The 14,360-nt window shown below is 38.2% G+C and overlaps 3 protein-coding genes across 10 annotated transcripts in view; 1 reads left to right on the top strand and 2 right to left on the bottom strand.

Moving 5' to 3' along the window:
• The window catches only part of dnai3 (dynein axonemal intermediate chain 3), a 26,013-nt gene extending 22,659 nt beyond the window's left edge, over window positions 1-3,354 (bottom strand). For 3 of the 5 annotated variants that reach the window (XR_015096451.1, XR_015096452.1, XM_086088702.1), the window contains exons 1-3: window positions 3,304-3,354; window positions 2,664-2,831; window positions 645-829 (exon numbers count right to left, since the gene is read on the bottom strand). Coding sequence is in view for 3 of the 5 variants with exons in the window: in XM_086088702.1 (XP_085944828.1) it covers window positions 645-829; window positions 2,664-2,709 (231 nt within the window). In the remaining 2 variants the exon portion in view is untranslated. Of the gene's footprint in view, window positions 1-644; window positions 830-2,663; window positions 2,832-3,298 lie in introns of all 5 variants that reach the window. The other 2 variants (XM_086088703.1, XM_086088704.1) reach the window with 2 other exon arrangements.
• On the top strand, window positions 3,177-9,181 carry mcoln3b (mucolipin TRP cation channel 3b). Its single transcript, XM_086088710.1, has 14 exons — window positions 3,177-3,553; window positions 3,948-4,168; window positions 4,228-4,395; window positions 4,670-4,823; window positions 4,908-4,983; window positions 5,064-5,160; window positions 6,778-6,877; window positions 6,955-7,067; window positions 7,145-7,294; window positions 7,359-7,460; window positions 7,697-7,819; window positions 7,959-8,165; window positions 8,279-8,406; window positions 8,869-9,181. Exons 2-14 carry the CDS (start codon window positions 3,950-3,952, stop codon window positions 8,906-8,908), a joined length of 1,677 nt encoding a protein of 558 aa, XP_085944836.1. The 5' UTR covers window positions 3,177-3,553; window positions 3,948-3,949; the 3' UTR covers window positions 8,909-9,181.
• The window catches only part of LOC147165536 (G protein-signaling modulator 2-like), a 21,825-nt gene continuing 16,564 nt past the window's right edge, over window positions 9,100-14,360 (bottom strand). For 3 of the 4 annotated variants that reach the window (XM_086088705.1, XM_086088707.1, XM_086088706.1), the window contains exons 9-15: window positions 13,719-13,872; window positions 13,266-13,351; window positions 12,992-13,174; window positions 12,687-12,849; window positions 12,170-12,355; window positions 11,972-12,087; window positions 9,100-10,164 (exon numbers count right to left, since the gene is read on the bottom strand). In XM_086088705.1, the coding sequence (XP_085944831.1) occupies window positions 9,997-10,164; window positions 11,972-12,087; window positions 12,170-12,355; window positions 12,687-12,849; window positions 12,992-13,174; window positions 13,266-13,351; window positions 13,719-13,872 (1,056 nt within the window). In that variant the 3' untranslated portion in view covers window positions 9,100-9,996. The remainder of the gene's footprint in view (window positions 10,165-11,971; window positions 12,088-12,169; window positions 12,356-12,686; window positions 12,850-12,991; window positions 13,175-13,265; window positions 13,352-13,718; window positions 13,873-14,360) is intronic. The other variant, XM_086088709.1, reaches the window with a different exon arrangement.

The following is a 14,360-nucleotide window of genomic DNA, read 5'->3' as shown; positions in this document are numbered from 1 at the left end:
TGCATAGTTGTTTATTTGGAAAAACTTAATTGGATAAACTAGTTTCCCCAGAGTTGTGAATTGGAAGTGTTGGTTGGCTATCTAACTTGTCTTTATGTGCTCTGCAATTGACTGGCAACCAGTCCAGGGTGCCTCTCACCCAAAGCCAACAGGGATAGATGCTATCCTACAATGTGGAAAAGCGGTATAGAAAATGGATGGTCATTAATTAAACCTGTCTTAAAACAATGAGTGCGGTCAATGAAATTTCATTGATGGTTTAACACGTGTCACCAACTGGTAGCAATTGTTGGCATGAATCAGTATTCAGTACCCAAGAAGGAGCTATCGGTTTCAAAATGGTTTGTGACCCCTGGTTTAAAGACACACACCAGGATCCTGGATCACTCATTTTTTATCTAATAAATGGACTGCTATATCCTAAAGCATTTTATATGTCTATATCCGTGTACATTTAGTAAAAATTCACACCAACAAGGGGAAGTAAATACACATTCACTTGACACATCCCAAGTTACACAATGCCTAATAAAGTAAAAATGTGTTTTTGCCACAGCTCTTACTTAACATGGAAGTCTGTACATCATCACAGTGACTTTGGGCTATTGTCGAAGTGATCCATAGGACAATAAGATAAGCCTCACCAGAATAATCTGCTTCACAGGGCTGAAATCGGACACTGCAGCTTTTGTCTTCATGTCCTCTAAGATGTCATCTTTTTTCAGCAGCTTGTAGGGGTTCTCCCCTGTGACGTCCTCATCAGCAATGCAACCAAAGTGCTGCTGAGTAGCAGATGTCATGACCATGGGGACGATGTACTCTGGGAGACCTTGATGAAGGTTAAATCATAATCTTGACTTGACTCTTGAATAGAATGATGCATGGCATGTAAGACGTTACTTATTTTCTTGGTTATCGTGCTGGTCCCAATAAAGACACTAGTGGAGAGCCTACAGACTATGACAAGATTGTATAGATCCCACTTTTATGTCTCTTAAGACTGCTGTTGCAATCTGTGTGCTATTTTCAAGCACTTTAAGAGTGAAGAAACAAGTAATTTTTTCTTCTAACAAAATGTCTGAATTATGATATCAAATAGTGAGTGAAAATGTTTACCACATTATTTTTTTTCTTAATAGATAATCTATGTCTAGAGGCATGCTTAGCCCAGAATCATCTACAGTACACATGGCACTGCATAATGACAGTTTTCATCCTGCCTGTGGTCTCTCTTCAAAGCCTTCCCACAAGGTTGCAGAAAGGATGCAGGGAATTCTGGAGTACAGCTTAAGTAAACACACTTCCTTGCTGGGTATGTCAACCTTCCCACTAAACTCATTTAGACCTCACACCAATTCACTGTAGTGGAAACTCACACCCGTCATCTAACACGTTTAAGTGTCAGCTATGGTGATTGTATCCACAAGATATATTTGCCTGACAGATTAAGAGTGTGTGATGTGTAATGCCACAGAACCCCGAAGAATGTAACTTGATTACATTAGTGTATACAGCTTAAGTAGAAGAATGTGATTCTTCAGGACTCTTTCATCTTGTGTAATGCTACTAATGGACTGCTTTTGCCTACAATAGGCCTACAGTCTGTATACCTTACTACATATCATGAAAACGTTGGGTCTGTATTTCATTTTTCTATTATTTTCAACATGCTTCCCACACAGCCAAATGTTCTGTCAGTAAACTGAACTTGTTTATTTTTGGCATTTCAGAAACTTAGGTTGAGATTTATTTTTTATTTTTTGGGGGGGCATTGCACTTTGAGGGTGATTCACATCCTGTTGACCTTACAAACCACTATTTTCAACTCAGCCAAGGTACGATGACCTACAACTAATAAATACTATATACACAGTGTTGGTGACCTGTATTTGATTTGACCAAAAGCATGTTGTAATTTAGACTGACAATACAACCGCAGGTGGGAATGGATAATGTCCAAGGCCGTGTAACAAAATTCCACAGATCACATCAAAGGAATACTTAACATTCTTCCACAGTCCTCAAAAGAAGGGAAAAGCATTACTTCAGCATGGTATTTATGTCAGAGTAGTATAATAGTATATATTGCTTCTTCTTTTTTTTTAACAGTCTACTGTTACAAACAAAGGGTAAAGAACCCTGGTCCTCGAGAGACGCCGCCCTGCTTGTTTTGGATGTTTCCCTACTGCAACACGAGTCAATGATCAGGATTAATAACAGATTTATACAGAGCTTGCTGATAAAATGATCATTAGAATAAGCTGTGTTAGAGGAAGGAGACATCTAAAACAAGCAGGGCGGCTCTTGAGGACCATCGTTCCCTACCCCTGTTTTAAACCCATGTAAAAGAAAATGAGGTTCTTCTAATAGACATACAAAGAAATTCTGGACATTTCTATGATTCCAACTTTGGAATCAATATTATTGTGAACGTTTGACGTCAGCTTCCTCATTGTCCTGGATGGTATCCATTCAATGTGAAAAAATGTTTGTTTTTTTACCCAGTTCATTAAGTTACGGCATTCTTAGGCAGACATTCTTTTTTGAAAAACATATTTTGAAAATGTTTCTGATTTACTAAGATAGTTATATATACATTTACATTTTATTAAAGCGTTCATTATATCACATCATATTGCATTTGATTATATTATTGCACTTACCTGGACCATCGTCTCCAGTGCTGGCTGAGCTTGCCTTTGATGGCATGATTGCTCATGTGATAGTTCTACCGATGGAGATGGCAGTTCCAACAAACAAACAAACAAACAAACAAACAAACAAACAAACAAACAAACAAACCCCAGCGTAGTCACCTTCCAGTAAGAACCCTGTAATATTAATAAATTAACAAATACAATTATTATTATTATCATCATCATTATTATTATTGCTGTCTCTTTTATTTTATTTTGCATACACACATTCAGTAGGCTACCCGCGAGGGCACGTAGTCATTTTGTATGCAAATGGCGACACCTTGCGGTACAAATATTATGTACCTTTGCTACCCTTACATGGAGGGGGGGAAGAGAGTGATATAAACGTCTACAATTACAAAGTGCTCGATATTACTAAAATAGTTGAAGTCGAAACGTCATGCCGCCTTTCATAGGCTCACAAGACACAGCAGTTATGAGAAAACCATTTTAGGTTAGCTAAAGCTACGTGACAGTATGAGCTTGCAGATAACTCGGGGTATGTGATCTGGTTAGAAGTGTTTAACACGCTGCTATTTAAAAACAATATCACTGACATGAAAGTGGATTTATTTAGCAACAATATAGAAAGGAGACACCTCACTTTTACCGGCACTCGGGGAAGCCCGTATCCTCTTCAACAGTCTTCTATTTTTCTTTGAAATGGAACTGTTTGGTTACCATAACAACAAGGGGGCGTTACCAAGTTGACAGACGGTTTCAAGAGACATTCAGCGCCTTTTCATAAAATGACGCTCGAAACGTCTTTCAGCGTTTACCTGAAGCCTTCGCAGGTTAACGAGCCTCCTGGCCGCCATTACACAGATTCCTGAAGTCAAATTGAACGTAAACAGGTCAGTAGTAACCTTAGATAAATATACACTTAATTATTATTATTGTTGTTTATACGTGTCTAATTGTGTTTATATGCATGTTGTGGTAAACGGAACTCTAATAAATACTCTAATATTAATAAATGTAAATATTTGATTGTTTATCAACTAAGAAACCTATAAGCACAGCATTGCATAAGCTGTTAGAAATAAATTGTGTTTAGTCACATATTGCACAATGCAAGCAAAATGAATTGATGATAATGGATAATGAATAAATACTGAATTAAGTAATGAATGATGAATACATTAAAAACATTTTATAAACATAAACAATATAAAGTAAATTAGAAATGAACAGCTCCATCATATTACACCATATAATACCGTACTGTATAATGTGATATCTATTCAGATATGCAGGAGTCAAGTGACTTGTACGACATACATGAGAGAGACTCACACTCTGCTTGGGCCGATCATCAGCATCATTCAATGGAAGTGGACAATGTGGAGTGTCTCAGAAGGAAAATCAAATATTACTTCATGAACCCTTGTGAAAAGTATCATGCTCGTGGACGGAAACCATGGAAACTTTTTCTGCAGCTCATCAAAATTGCCATTATCACGATCCAGGTAGTTGTGAAGTAAATGTTTTTGTTACATCCGCATTCTGATCAGTATTTTTTTCTTAGTTGGTGTCGTTTGGGCTAAGCAACCAGATGGTTGTAAGTTTTAAGGAAGAAAACCTAATGACATTTCAGCACATCTTCCTGAAGGATTATGTTGATGGGAGTATTGAAACATATGCCATTTACAGACAAGAAGATGCTTATGATCACATAAAATATGTCATTGAACAGGTAAGTGAATGCTAACATTCTTAATCCCATTCATTAATCTATATCACTTTATTTTGTTAAATCTATGTACTTTTTTCTTGACAGATTTTTGTTGTTCTATTTGTGTGAATGTAAATCATTCATGGACCTCCGTTATACTGGATGTTTATGGGGTTAAAGTTACAATGTGTTTGTGAACTTTGGACATGCTGATTCATGTGGTCATCTAGCATTGTTTTAGTGCTGCTGTCACCTTGTCTTAAAATTTAACAAGACTTTAAATGTTAATTTCCAGTATGGACGTCTGCACAACACCACAGTAGGAAACCATGAATATGAGAAAACTGGCTCTGTCTACACACCCTTGTCACTGTGTCAGGAGTTTTATAGGAATGGCACCATCTACCCTGGCAATGACACTTTTGAAATTGACGCTCATGTGGAAACTGGTATGTGGGATTATTGTTTACAGATTTCATACTGTAAATGCAAGCAATTCCAGACAACACCAATTATGGCTTGTGTCAACACAGATTGCATTGACATCTATCCAATGAATCGGTCGTCATCACAAGACGCGCTCCCACATTTTGAGTTACACTTTAAAAGGTAAACTTCACATGTACCGTTGCACCATTTGACTGAGAAAAATCTCTCAGTTTATGTGCTGTGAATGCTCTGTTTTCCAGAATGCTCTCCATCAAGATCTCATTTGTTCTGAAAGCCATCAATTTACAGACAGTCAGACACAGAGAGCTGCCAGACTGCTACGACTTCAACATCCTTGTGCGTCATATGTGACTTCCTGCTAATTACATACCTAAATATTAGTTTTAAGACCTGTTGAATGAACCTACAGTACATTCACCAAACGCTTCCATAGAGTTCACTTTACTGCTATATTGAGCTACAACATATGAGCTGAAATTACTCTGTTTTGATTGGTGCATTATCTGAATGACGTGTTTATTTTGGTCAACTAAAAAAGACACATTTACAAACACCTTTTTTTTATGACAAAGCGATGTAAGCCACACGTAAACAGACAGATACACAGTATGTATTGTGAAGTTAAAGGGGAAGTCAACCCCTCAAAAATTATTTACAATACTATGTTCAACGCGCTAGGCTAAACACGGTATTCTGATTAATATTGCGTTTGTGGAATATCAATTAAAGTGTCAACCTTAAACAATTCTTGACAATAATATGTTATATGTGACCTCACTCGTCTAAACATGACATTCTGATTCATATTGCATTAGTGGAAGATGAGTTATGCAGCAAAATCCAACCATTTTTAATCCATCCATTTTGCCACTGCTGTCGACTGAAGGTGACATTACAGTTGCTCAGGGCATTGATGTCATCTTCAGTCGACAGCAAGTGCCAAAATGGTCGCCCCCTGAGATGAATAAAAACGGCTAGATTTCGCTGCTTAACTCATATTCCACAAATGCAATATTAAAGAGAATAACATTTTTAGACGAGTAGGGCTGCCGTGGCTCAGGGTGTAGAGACGGTCGTTTAGTAACCTGAAGGTTTGGCTGTTCGATCCCCGCTCTCCCCAAATCACGTGTCCTTGTGTCCTAGGGCAAGGCACTTCACACAAATATCCTCCAGTGCTACTCACACTGGTGTATGGAAGGTACAAATGTTTGGTGGTGGTCGTAGGGGCCGTATGCAGGCACACTTCCATCAGCCTGCCCCAGAGCAGCTGTGGCTGCTTAAGTAGCTTACTACCACCACAGTGTGAATGTGTGAGTGCATGAATAATGTATCCATTCCTCTGTAAAGCGTCTTTGAGTGTCTAGAAAAGCAGATGCATTATTTATTATTATTGTTAACATATTTAGACTAGTAGGGCTGCATAAAACATTATTGTCAAAAAAAATGGGGGGTTGACTTCCCATTTAAGCAGCAAAATCCACCCATTTGTATCCACCCCTGGGTGCGACCATTTTGCCACTTGCTGTTGACAGAAAATGACATCACAGTTGTTCAGGTAATGACCAATCAAGGCTCATCTTGTGAATGTCACATGACCAAACTGAGAAAACAGATGAGCTGTGATTGGTTAGTACCTGAGCAACTGTGATGTTATTTTCAGGTTGATAGCAAGTGGCAAAATGGGCGATCCCTGAGGTGGATAAAAATGGGTGGGTATTGCTGCTTAATTCATATTCCACAATCACAGTATCAACCACAATGTCGTGTTTAGATTGGTGCATAGAACATAATATTGTAAAAAATATTTTTGCATTGACTTCCCCTTTAATATCTCTTTCCAAATTGAAAACATAGCAGTACTTTTTTTTTTACACGGCCTTATTCGATTGTCCAGCTATCTAATGTAGCTAGCGAGTGTATGGCTCTTGGAGGATTCTTCTTTCTGCTTCACAGATCACTTTCAACAATGAAGCACACAGTGGCAGGATAAAGGTTGACCTCGAAACCGATGTGGAGATCAATGAATGCAGAGACTGGAAAGTCACCGGTGCTTGTATGTTTGCTGAACTGAAGTTCATTATTCATAATTTGTTGAATTAGACTTACAATATTATTTCTTTGTTCTGCCAGCTGCTAAAAGCATATACCTGACCCTGGTGTTTGACTGCCTCATCATCATGATATGCATGATTTCCTTCACTCTCTGCTTACGCTCAGTGTTCAATGGGATACAACTGCAGTTTGTAAGTAAATTTCATTAGTAACTGGAAGCGCAGATGGTACGTTCCACTTTCTATACTGCATATTTTGCTTTGCCTAGGAGTACACACTCTTCTGTAAGAACCAGAGTGGTAAAGACATCCCCTGGTCTGACAGGCTGGAGTTTATCAATGGCTGGTACATCCTGATCATTGCCAGTGACTTGTTAACCATCACTGGCTCCATTCTCAAAATTGATATTCAGACTAAGGTAATAGCCATGCCATGCCACCCACACTTTTTCCAAATGAATAAACATTCATTTTCCATTGTAGGTCCTCACTAGCTATGATGTGTGCAGCATCTTCCTTGGTATAGGCACCATGTTTGTTTGGATTGGGGTCATCCGCTACATGGGCTACTTTCGCAAGTACAATGTAAGAGAATTTGAATGTACATTCTTCATTAATGTTTCTTTCTTTTTTTTAACATGGAAAAAGACACCTTATTTAGTAAACCTGTGCATTATAATTCAATTTATCATAGGATTCTGCCTTTAGTCATCACCTACCATTCAATGAGCTTGCATTTTACAAATCAGACTCCAAATCATAATTGCTGGGTTAAAATCCCGGTGGCACGGAAGCAGTTTATGTGTCCCTTTGCTCCACAGATCCTCATCCTAACTCTTAGGGCAGCGTTTCCAAATGTTATCCGTTTCATTTGCTGTGCTGGAATAATCTACCTTAGTTACTGCTTCTGTGGATGGATTGTCCTTGGCCCGTATCATGAAAAGGTAAAGATGTTGGATGAGCAAATGGCATTCAAAACATAATTTAGACAAGCAAAAATCTGCAATTCTTGGCTGCAAATATTCATGAGGGACAAACTTATAGTAACATTTCTTCCCTTCTGCCCCCTTCCCACTTCCAAAGTTCCGGACCTTGAATACAGTATCAGAGTGTCTATTTTCCCTGATCAATGGAGATGATATGTTTCCCACCTTTAAAAACATGAAACAGAAGAGTACCCTGATTTGGAGTTTCAGCAGGGTCTACCTCTATACCTTTGTCTCACTTTTCATCTACATGATCCTCAGTCTATTCATCACCCTCATCACAGACACCTATGACACCATCAAGGTAATAGTTTGCATTACCTGCTCCTATTTTGAGCCTTTAAACATTTCTTGAAGAACAATCTTTCACAAAGGTGTTCGCATTGCATTCCCGTGACCGCAATGACTAATTTGCAGCAACAGCAGCAGAGTGGGATACCTACATCAGAACTTCAGCGATTCCTATCAGAGTGTGAAGACCTCCCAGACTCGGGAGTATATAGGCTCGACAAGAATAACTGTTTCTTGCAAGGTTGCTTAAACAAGTAGGTCAAAAGCATTCTTGCAATTTTATGAGCAACCTATAAGTCTACAGTTTGTGCGATTCTCTGAATGACCAGTGTGGATTTATTTATTTTTGTAGCCCAGAGATCACTATTAATTCCTGTAATGCTTCACATGTCTACATGTTGATTGGCTTGGATGCACAGAACATTCCTACAGTACCCCCTGACTATTATTTGATATAATTGGCTGCCTGAATTGTGTCTATACAATGTACCTGATACAATGGGTTAGGTTAAAAAAAAAAAAAAGTTAAACACACGCACACATCTCAAATAAGCAACTGTAATAAATGTTAAATGTCCTATATGTAGGATATATTTCCAGACAGACTACTTAAAACTTAGGACTTGAACACCATGGAAACGCCATGGAAATGAAATGCAATTCATATTTTCACCCCTAGATGTCACTAAATTCATGCTGGTCCTTTGTCATTTTAGGTGCAGAGAGCGTCATGAGAGATTAACGTCAGATGCATAGTGCATCCAGCTTGAGTGTAGAATGGCAATTTTAGTTTGTAAATCAGAGACTACGTGGGGGAGATCGACAGTCTACATTACAAAGTATAAAACCATTTGTTACGTTTGCATGATGAATGGAAGTGCACTTTCTTTCTCTTGAACAGGAGGAAAATAAGAAAAGCTGTACAGAAAAAAAAATTGTACAAAAAGTAGAGAGATGTCAATTGTTTTCTTTGTAATGTGAAAACTTGCTGTATTAGTACACAGAAAAAGATTCCACTCTCAAATCTAAGATGCGTTTATAACATGTCGCTTTGAAAAGGTTTTGCAGTTAAGGAATCATATTTGAATACATGAGAATAAAACGCTTTTATTTTTTTCCTGGTGTTTGTTTTGAGACCTCATCAGTATAAAATTGAAAAAAAATTCCACTATAGTTAAATTCTCTTCAAAAGTGTGGCCTTAAAGAAGAAAAAAATAGTAATGGCACTTAAATGTGCAGTACATGCTTAAAATACTTCAGAAAGAAGAATACGTTTTTTGACTGGCAAATAAACATTTGGTCCACAGACACTTGGGTCCAGGGACAATACCGTACATGTTCCAACAAGCATTTTGCAAATGATTTGACACTGGCGAAGCAGAGAATGTGGCCACACTCGCCCCCATGTAAAATAAATCCAAGCAAGAACACTTGGTTGACATTAATCCTAGAGGAAAGGGTACACCCATCCACGGGATATAATGACGAAAGGGCCTTCCAGTGTCGAGAGGGATTTTGGGAAGTTCAAAATTCCCTTCCTGCGTTTCGTTTCGGCCTTTTCACTCATTGTCATTGAGAGGCACTACCAAAAGATGCGGACATTCGGGAGAATCTGCCACTTAGCCAGAGAAAACAACTCTTAGTGTGGAAGCTTTATATTCCTCAAATGTCACACTCCCTACAATGTTGCCCATATAAGTGGAGATGGCAAATACTTAGTGTTTTCTGTTCCGTTTTATATGATTGCCACGACATCCAGAAAATAAAATACAATACAAAACAAGAGGTCAGAAGTTCCATTTTGAATCCTACAATAATAAAAATTGCATATTAGTTCTATTATGTCAGTCTGGTTTGGACTGACTGACATCAGTTGGTGGCACAACCCGCTGTTCCTCCATCCTGTTTGACTGTGAACGCAAGATGAGACCAAAGAAATCCTCATCTGGGACAGTTGGTCCTCGTGTGGCAGAGGGTGGAGCAGCACACCTTTGGTCATTCAGTCTGGAGCCCTTAAATAATGACACAAATAGTAAAGATGTTGATTGATAAAGTGCATGTAAAAAATATATAGATATAACACCATGAGACCAAGATATATAATTTCTTATTAGTTTTACACAATTAATGTGACATATAACCTGCAGAACTAATTGTTTTTTGTTCTCTAATCTCTAAATTTCCCAATCAAATTTCAGCTGTTCTAAAAGGCCTTTCCTGACATTTGTTGTTGCATTCTAGTAGAAGTCTGAAGATTTTGTGCAGAACACCGTGACTAGGAATGGGCAAGTACCGATACCAAGGTTTCGGTATCAAGCAGACAACTCGCCATACTCAAGACGTATGGCTTTCTGGTAAGATGTCCGCGTCACAACCAAAGTACTAGCAGCCAGAAAAAACAGCTGACCATTGCACATCCTGTCGAACTTGGAACCAGCTATGGCTTTCAAAAATTCGTCGTCAAACTTCAAAAAGCAATAGAGGTAAGCTACAAGTTTATTATCGAGGTGTCGAGGGTGTGAGGCTTAATTACACTTCACCCAAATGTTACAATGAGTTTAATTCACAGTATTGCTATATGCAAAGTTCAAACGCTAGCTAATAGTAAATGTCCTATGTTTGTTATGGCTGGGTACTTCAGTCATGGTTTGCTGGCAAGCCAAAGGCTGTGATTCAAAGTTGCAAAGTTGTTTGGTGGACCGTGTTACATTTCAATTTTGACTTTAGCCAAATTTGAACTTATAATATTGCTATATGCAATATTTGTAATACTTATAACTTTTTGCCAGTTTTGTCATTTACTGCTGTCACACATTCCTGCAGCAATTTTGGATACACACCGACCAATAAAGGTTAGTAATGACACGCCATTGAAGTAGGACTTTTTGCACCATTACAATAATCTAGGTTACTACTGGTAGTCATATCTTCCACCAAGCTTTTGCTCATTGATTGATTATTAGTAGTCAAGTAGACTGATTACCAATATTTGGAGCCAATATTCATTTACACTAAAGTGAAAATATTGGCATTAAAAACAAAAAAAATACAAACTCCAACTCTTAACTTTGTTGAAATGTTTTTAAGGACATTTTTATTGAACAACATTTAAAATAAGCAAAATATTGTCTGATATTTTTTATTCTTACAAAATAGACATCTTCGTTTTAAAATTCAGGGACCTCCCACAGTCATCAGGAGGTTTTAAAAAGTTAAATGAAAACTTAATATCTCCCTACTGTTTTCTAGAGTAAATAAAGATTGTATTTATCTTAGTTTTAATTTTAAAACAAAAACACAAGGTGCAGAGAGTTCCTAGGGTCAGCAGCATCTCTTATAAAGGTAACCGAAAATTTTAATATATAGTTCCCTGGCGTTAATACAATTAAACAGTTACAGTAACAGTTAAATTGATCTATTAATGGCCATATGGTTTTTCAAAAAGTCAGATGACGATATTCGTTCAAATGCTGAATATCAGCTAAGCCGATTATCTATCCCCTGTTGTTTATTTTTTGCTCCCACTCCCAAAAATATATGTAAAGAAACTTTTCCATTGAGCTGTGCAGTTTATAAGACACATTCACTGTGGAAAATGATTTTAATTGATTTACTCTATCTTGGTCCCATTTATTTTATATCACATAAAGCTGAACAGAGTGTGTAGACTTTTTATATCCACTGTTTATAAATCCTTTACATTTTACATTATTTATTAGATCCTCCTGATAAATGCTGCTTTAACTGTAACCAAAGTGAAGATAAGCGGTTCAGAGAATAAATGAATGAATGAATGAATCCATTAAGCTTTTTGCTCACCTGGTACTTGACGAGCATGTCAAAAAAGACATCGTCATCCTCCGACTGGTTAGTGCTGGTCTCGATGCAGCTGTATTGGGAGGGTGTGTGAGCTTGATCTGCACTGGAAAAGGGGGCTGGAAGGAGCAAGCAGAAAAAGCATTGGAAGCAATGTGAAAGTAAACACTAGTGGGGTGTTTGAATATCACCTCTCATCACCTTGTGAAGGGTCTTGGTTTTCGCTGGAGGTGGAGGGTGTACTGGGCCGGTTGCAGGTGCTGAGTCTCAAGCCAGGAAAATGGCTCAGGCTGACTCGTTGGTCGTCCAGGCGACGGGCCTGGGAGCTGGCCAGCAGCTCCAGGAAATGACTGGGATCCTGCAATGGTGCTTCGCAATCCAGTATAGCTAGAAACAGAATCACGAACAGTATGAAATAATTCTCAAAATTGAAAGCAAAACACAAACTAATCCTTCATTTGATTGAGTTGTATGTTTCACAAATTAAGCCTGATTCTAACCTGGTTCCCAAAAGCAGAGATATGGAGTGGAATAGCACCTTATGTCAACAATTCACAATATTTAATATTTTAAGGGAAGGTTTGTGGGTAGTCTTCTGTATTCACACCATAATGTGCCAGGTTGACAGACTGAACCTGCCATTGTTGAAGTGAAGAATACAGTAAATTTTGTTTAGTATGGTGTGAAAACAGATGCAGAGACACAGGGGCAGACTTACATTTCCTTTCAGCTACAGGTGGGGTGGATGTGGGAGAGGAAGTGGCAGGTTGATGGCTTGAGCCATCTAAAAGAGAGCACCTTTGGTCATCCATTCTGTTTCCCTGGAAACGAGAGAGGAGGTCGAAAAAGCCATCCTCCCCAATTGTGTCATATGATGCTGGCTACAGGAAACAACAATAAAAGACAAAACAAGTTAAACTGAAGTCCTGCAATCTTTCTAACACACCTCATAATGTCTACGTGGCATCACAGGATATGTACAGTATGTGGTTGCATTTGTCCTACTACTGCAATAACAAGTACCTTAGGAGACACTGGTGGGTCCAAATCAGGCACAGAGTGGCCCGACATGTTTTCGTGCTGGTCTTTTGGAGATTTATTGTTTTTATGCTTCTTGCTTTTTAATCGATGAAAGAGGAAGAGCTTCGTGGAAGCCTTTATTGTGCTATTTTTTGAAGACCTTGAGAGTCTATCTTCCTCCCAGTTCTGGAAATTCCATTGAGATGTAGCAACATTTACAAATACATCCAAAATTGTCTATATGCTTGACAAATTGATACATTTTTGTTACACATACCGGATGCAATGATGAATCTTCAGTTTGATTTGGGCTCATGTCTAGGGTCTCTGCACTGCCTTGCATCCTTGACGGTGACTTCAGCCCTGAAACACACGTCGCCACATTTTATCTAGAAGTTTAGCACTTTTCAATCACAAACAATGAGTGCAAAGGTGATATAAATCAGGGATGCACGTTAACTATTGTACAGATATCGGATCAATACTGGAAAAAAATAACATTACATTCATCAGTCCAATATCAACAAAGCAGGACCAAAAACTAGACGCCTCAGATACACTAACATTGGTCTAAGTTTGTTTTGTTTTGACTTTTATTTTATTCCAAGCTGATGCAACTTTGCAGGCACTTGTTTACCAGAACTGTACAATGATGTCGTTCGCTGAAAACAACGTGCAGAAAACACTGTTATAGAATAAAAGTGAAACAGGTTAATCAATCCATATTTACCTGACATGTTGAGGTAACTCTGGTGGTTTGCTGACAGACCAGTGTTGTTAGTTTTGCCAAAAATATTGGAATAGATGTTGGACTTCAGACCCACAACTAGCCGAAGGTCTGATAAATTCATCCGTGCAGTTGCCTCACCACTTTTGTCTCCAGTCTAAAGCAATAACAAGATCAATTGTAATACAGTATTAAATAATACAAACAGAATACTTATTCATACGTAGACACAGGGATAAACTAAAATGTACATTACATTCCTCTATCCAGCTATATTATCTACCATTTATCCTGACCAGGGTTGCGGGTGTGCTGGAGCCTATCGTAGCTGACTTTGGGCGAGAGCCAGTGTACACCATGAACTCGTTGACAGTCAATCGCAAGGGTAAAATAAATAAATATTTCCACAAAATTTTGTAGAGGGGTGGTGCATGTACCAAGGAAGAGCCTATTACTTTTTTGGTAGGACTATGAATAAGTGTGCTGGAAACGCACACCACCATGAATGGCAATACCTACAGTATTTGTTTATGAATAAATAAATAAGTAAATAAATAAAAATACACAATCACAAATGATTATTCACTTTTGTTAACAGTTCAGCTTTGGCAGAGGACTTGGCTCTAATGAATGAGCACAAGAAGT

Source organism: Leptonotus elevatus, chromosome 11 (genome assembly GCF_054856555.1).
Source record: "Leptonotus elevatus isolate MCC_2025b chromosome 11, RoL_Lele_1.0, whole genome shotgun sequence".
NCBI lineage: Eukaryota > Metazoa > Chordata > Actinopteri > Syngnathiformes > Syngnathidae > Leptonotus > Leptonotus elevatus.
This window is presented reverse-complemented; position numbering and strand designations above follow the sequence as displayed.

Coding starts and splice junctions, on each gene's coding strand:
- mcoln3b (XM_086088710.1), top strand. CDS start 3,950: ATGCAGGAGTCAAGTGACTTGTACGACATACATGAGAGAGACTCACAC. Junction 4,396..4,669: donor TAAAATATGTCATTGAACAG/GTAAGTGAATGC, acceptor GTTAATTTCCAG/TATGGACGTCTGCACAACAC. Junction 7,295..7,358: donor AAATTGATATTCAGACTAAG/GTAATAGCCATG, acceptor TTTCCATTGTAG/GTCCTCACTAGCTATGATGT.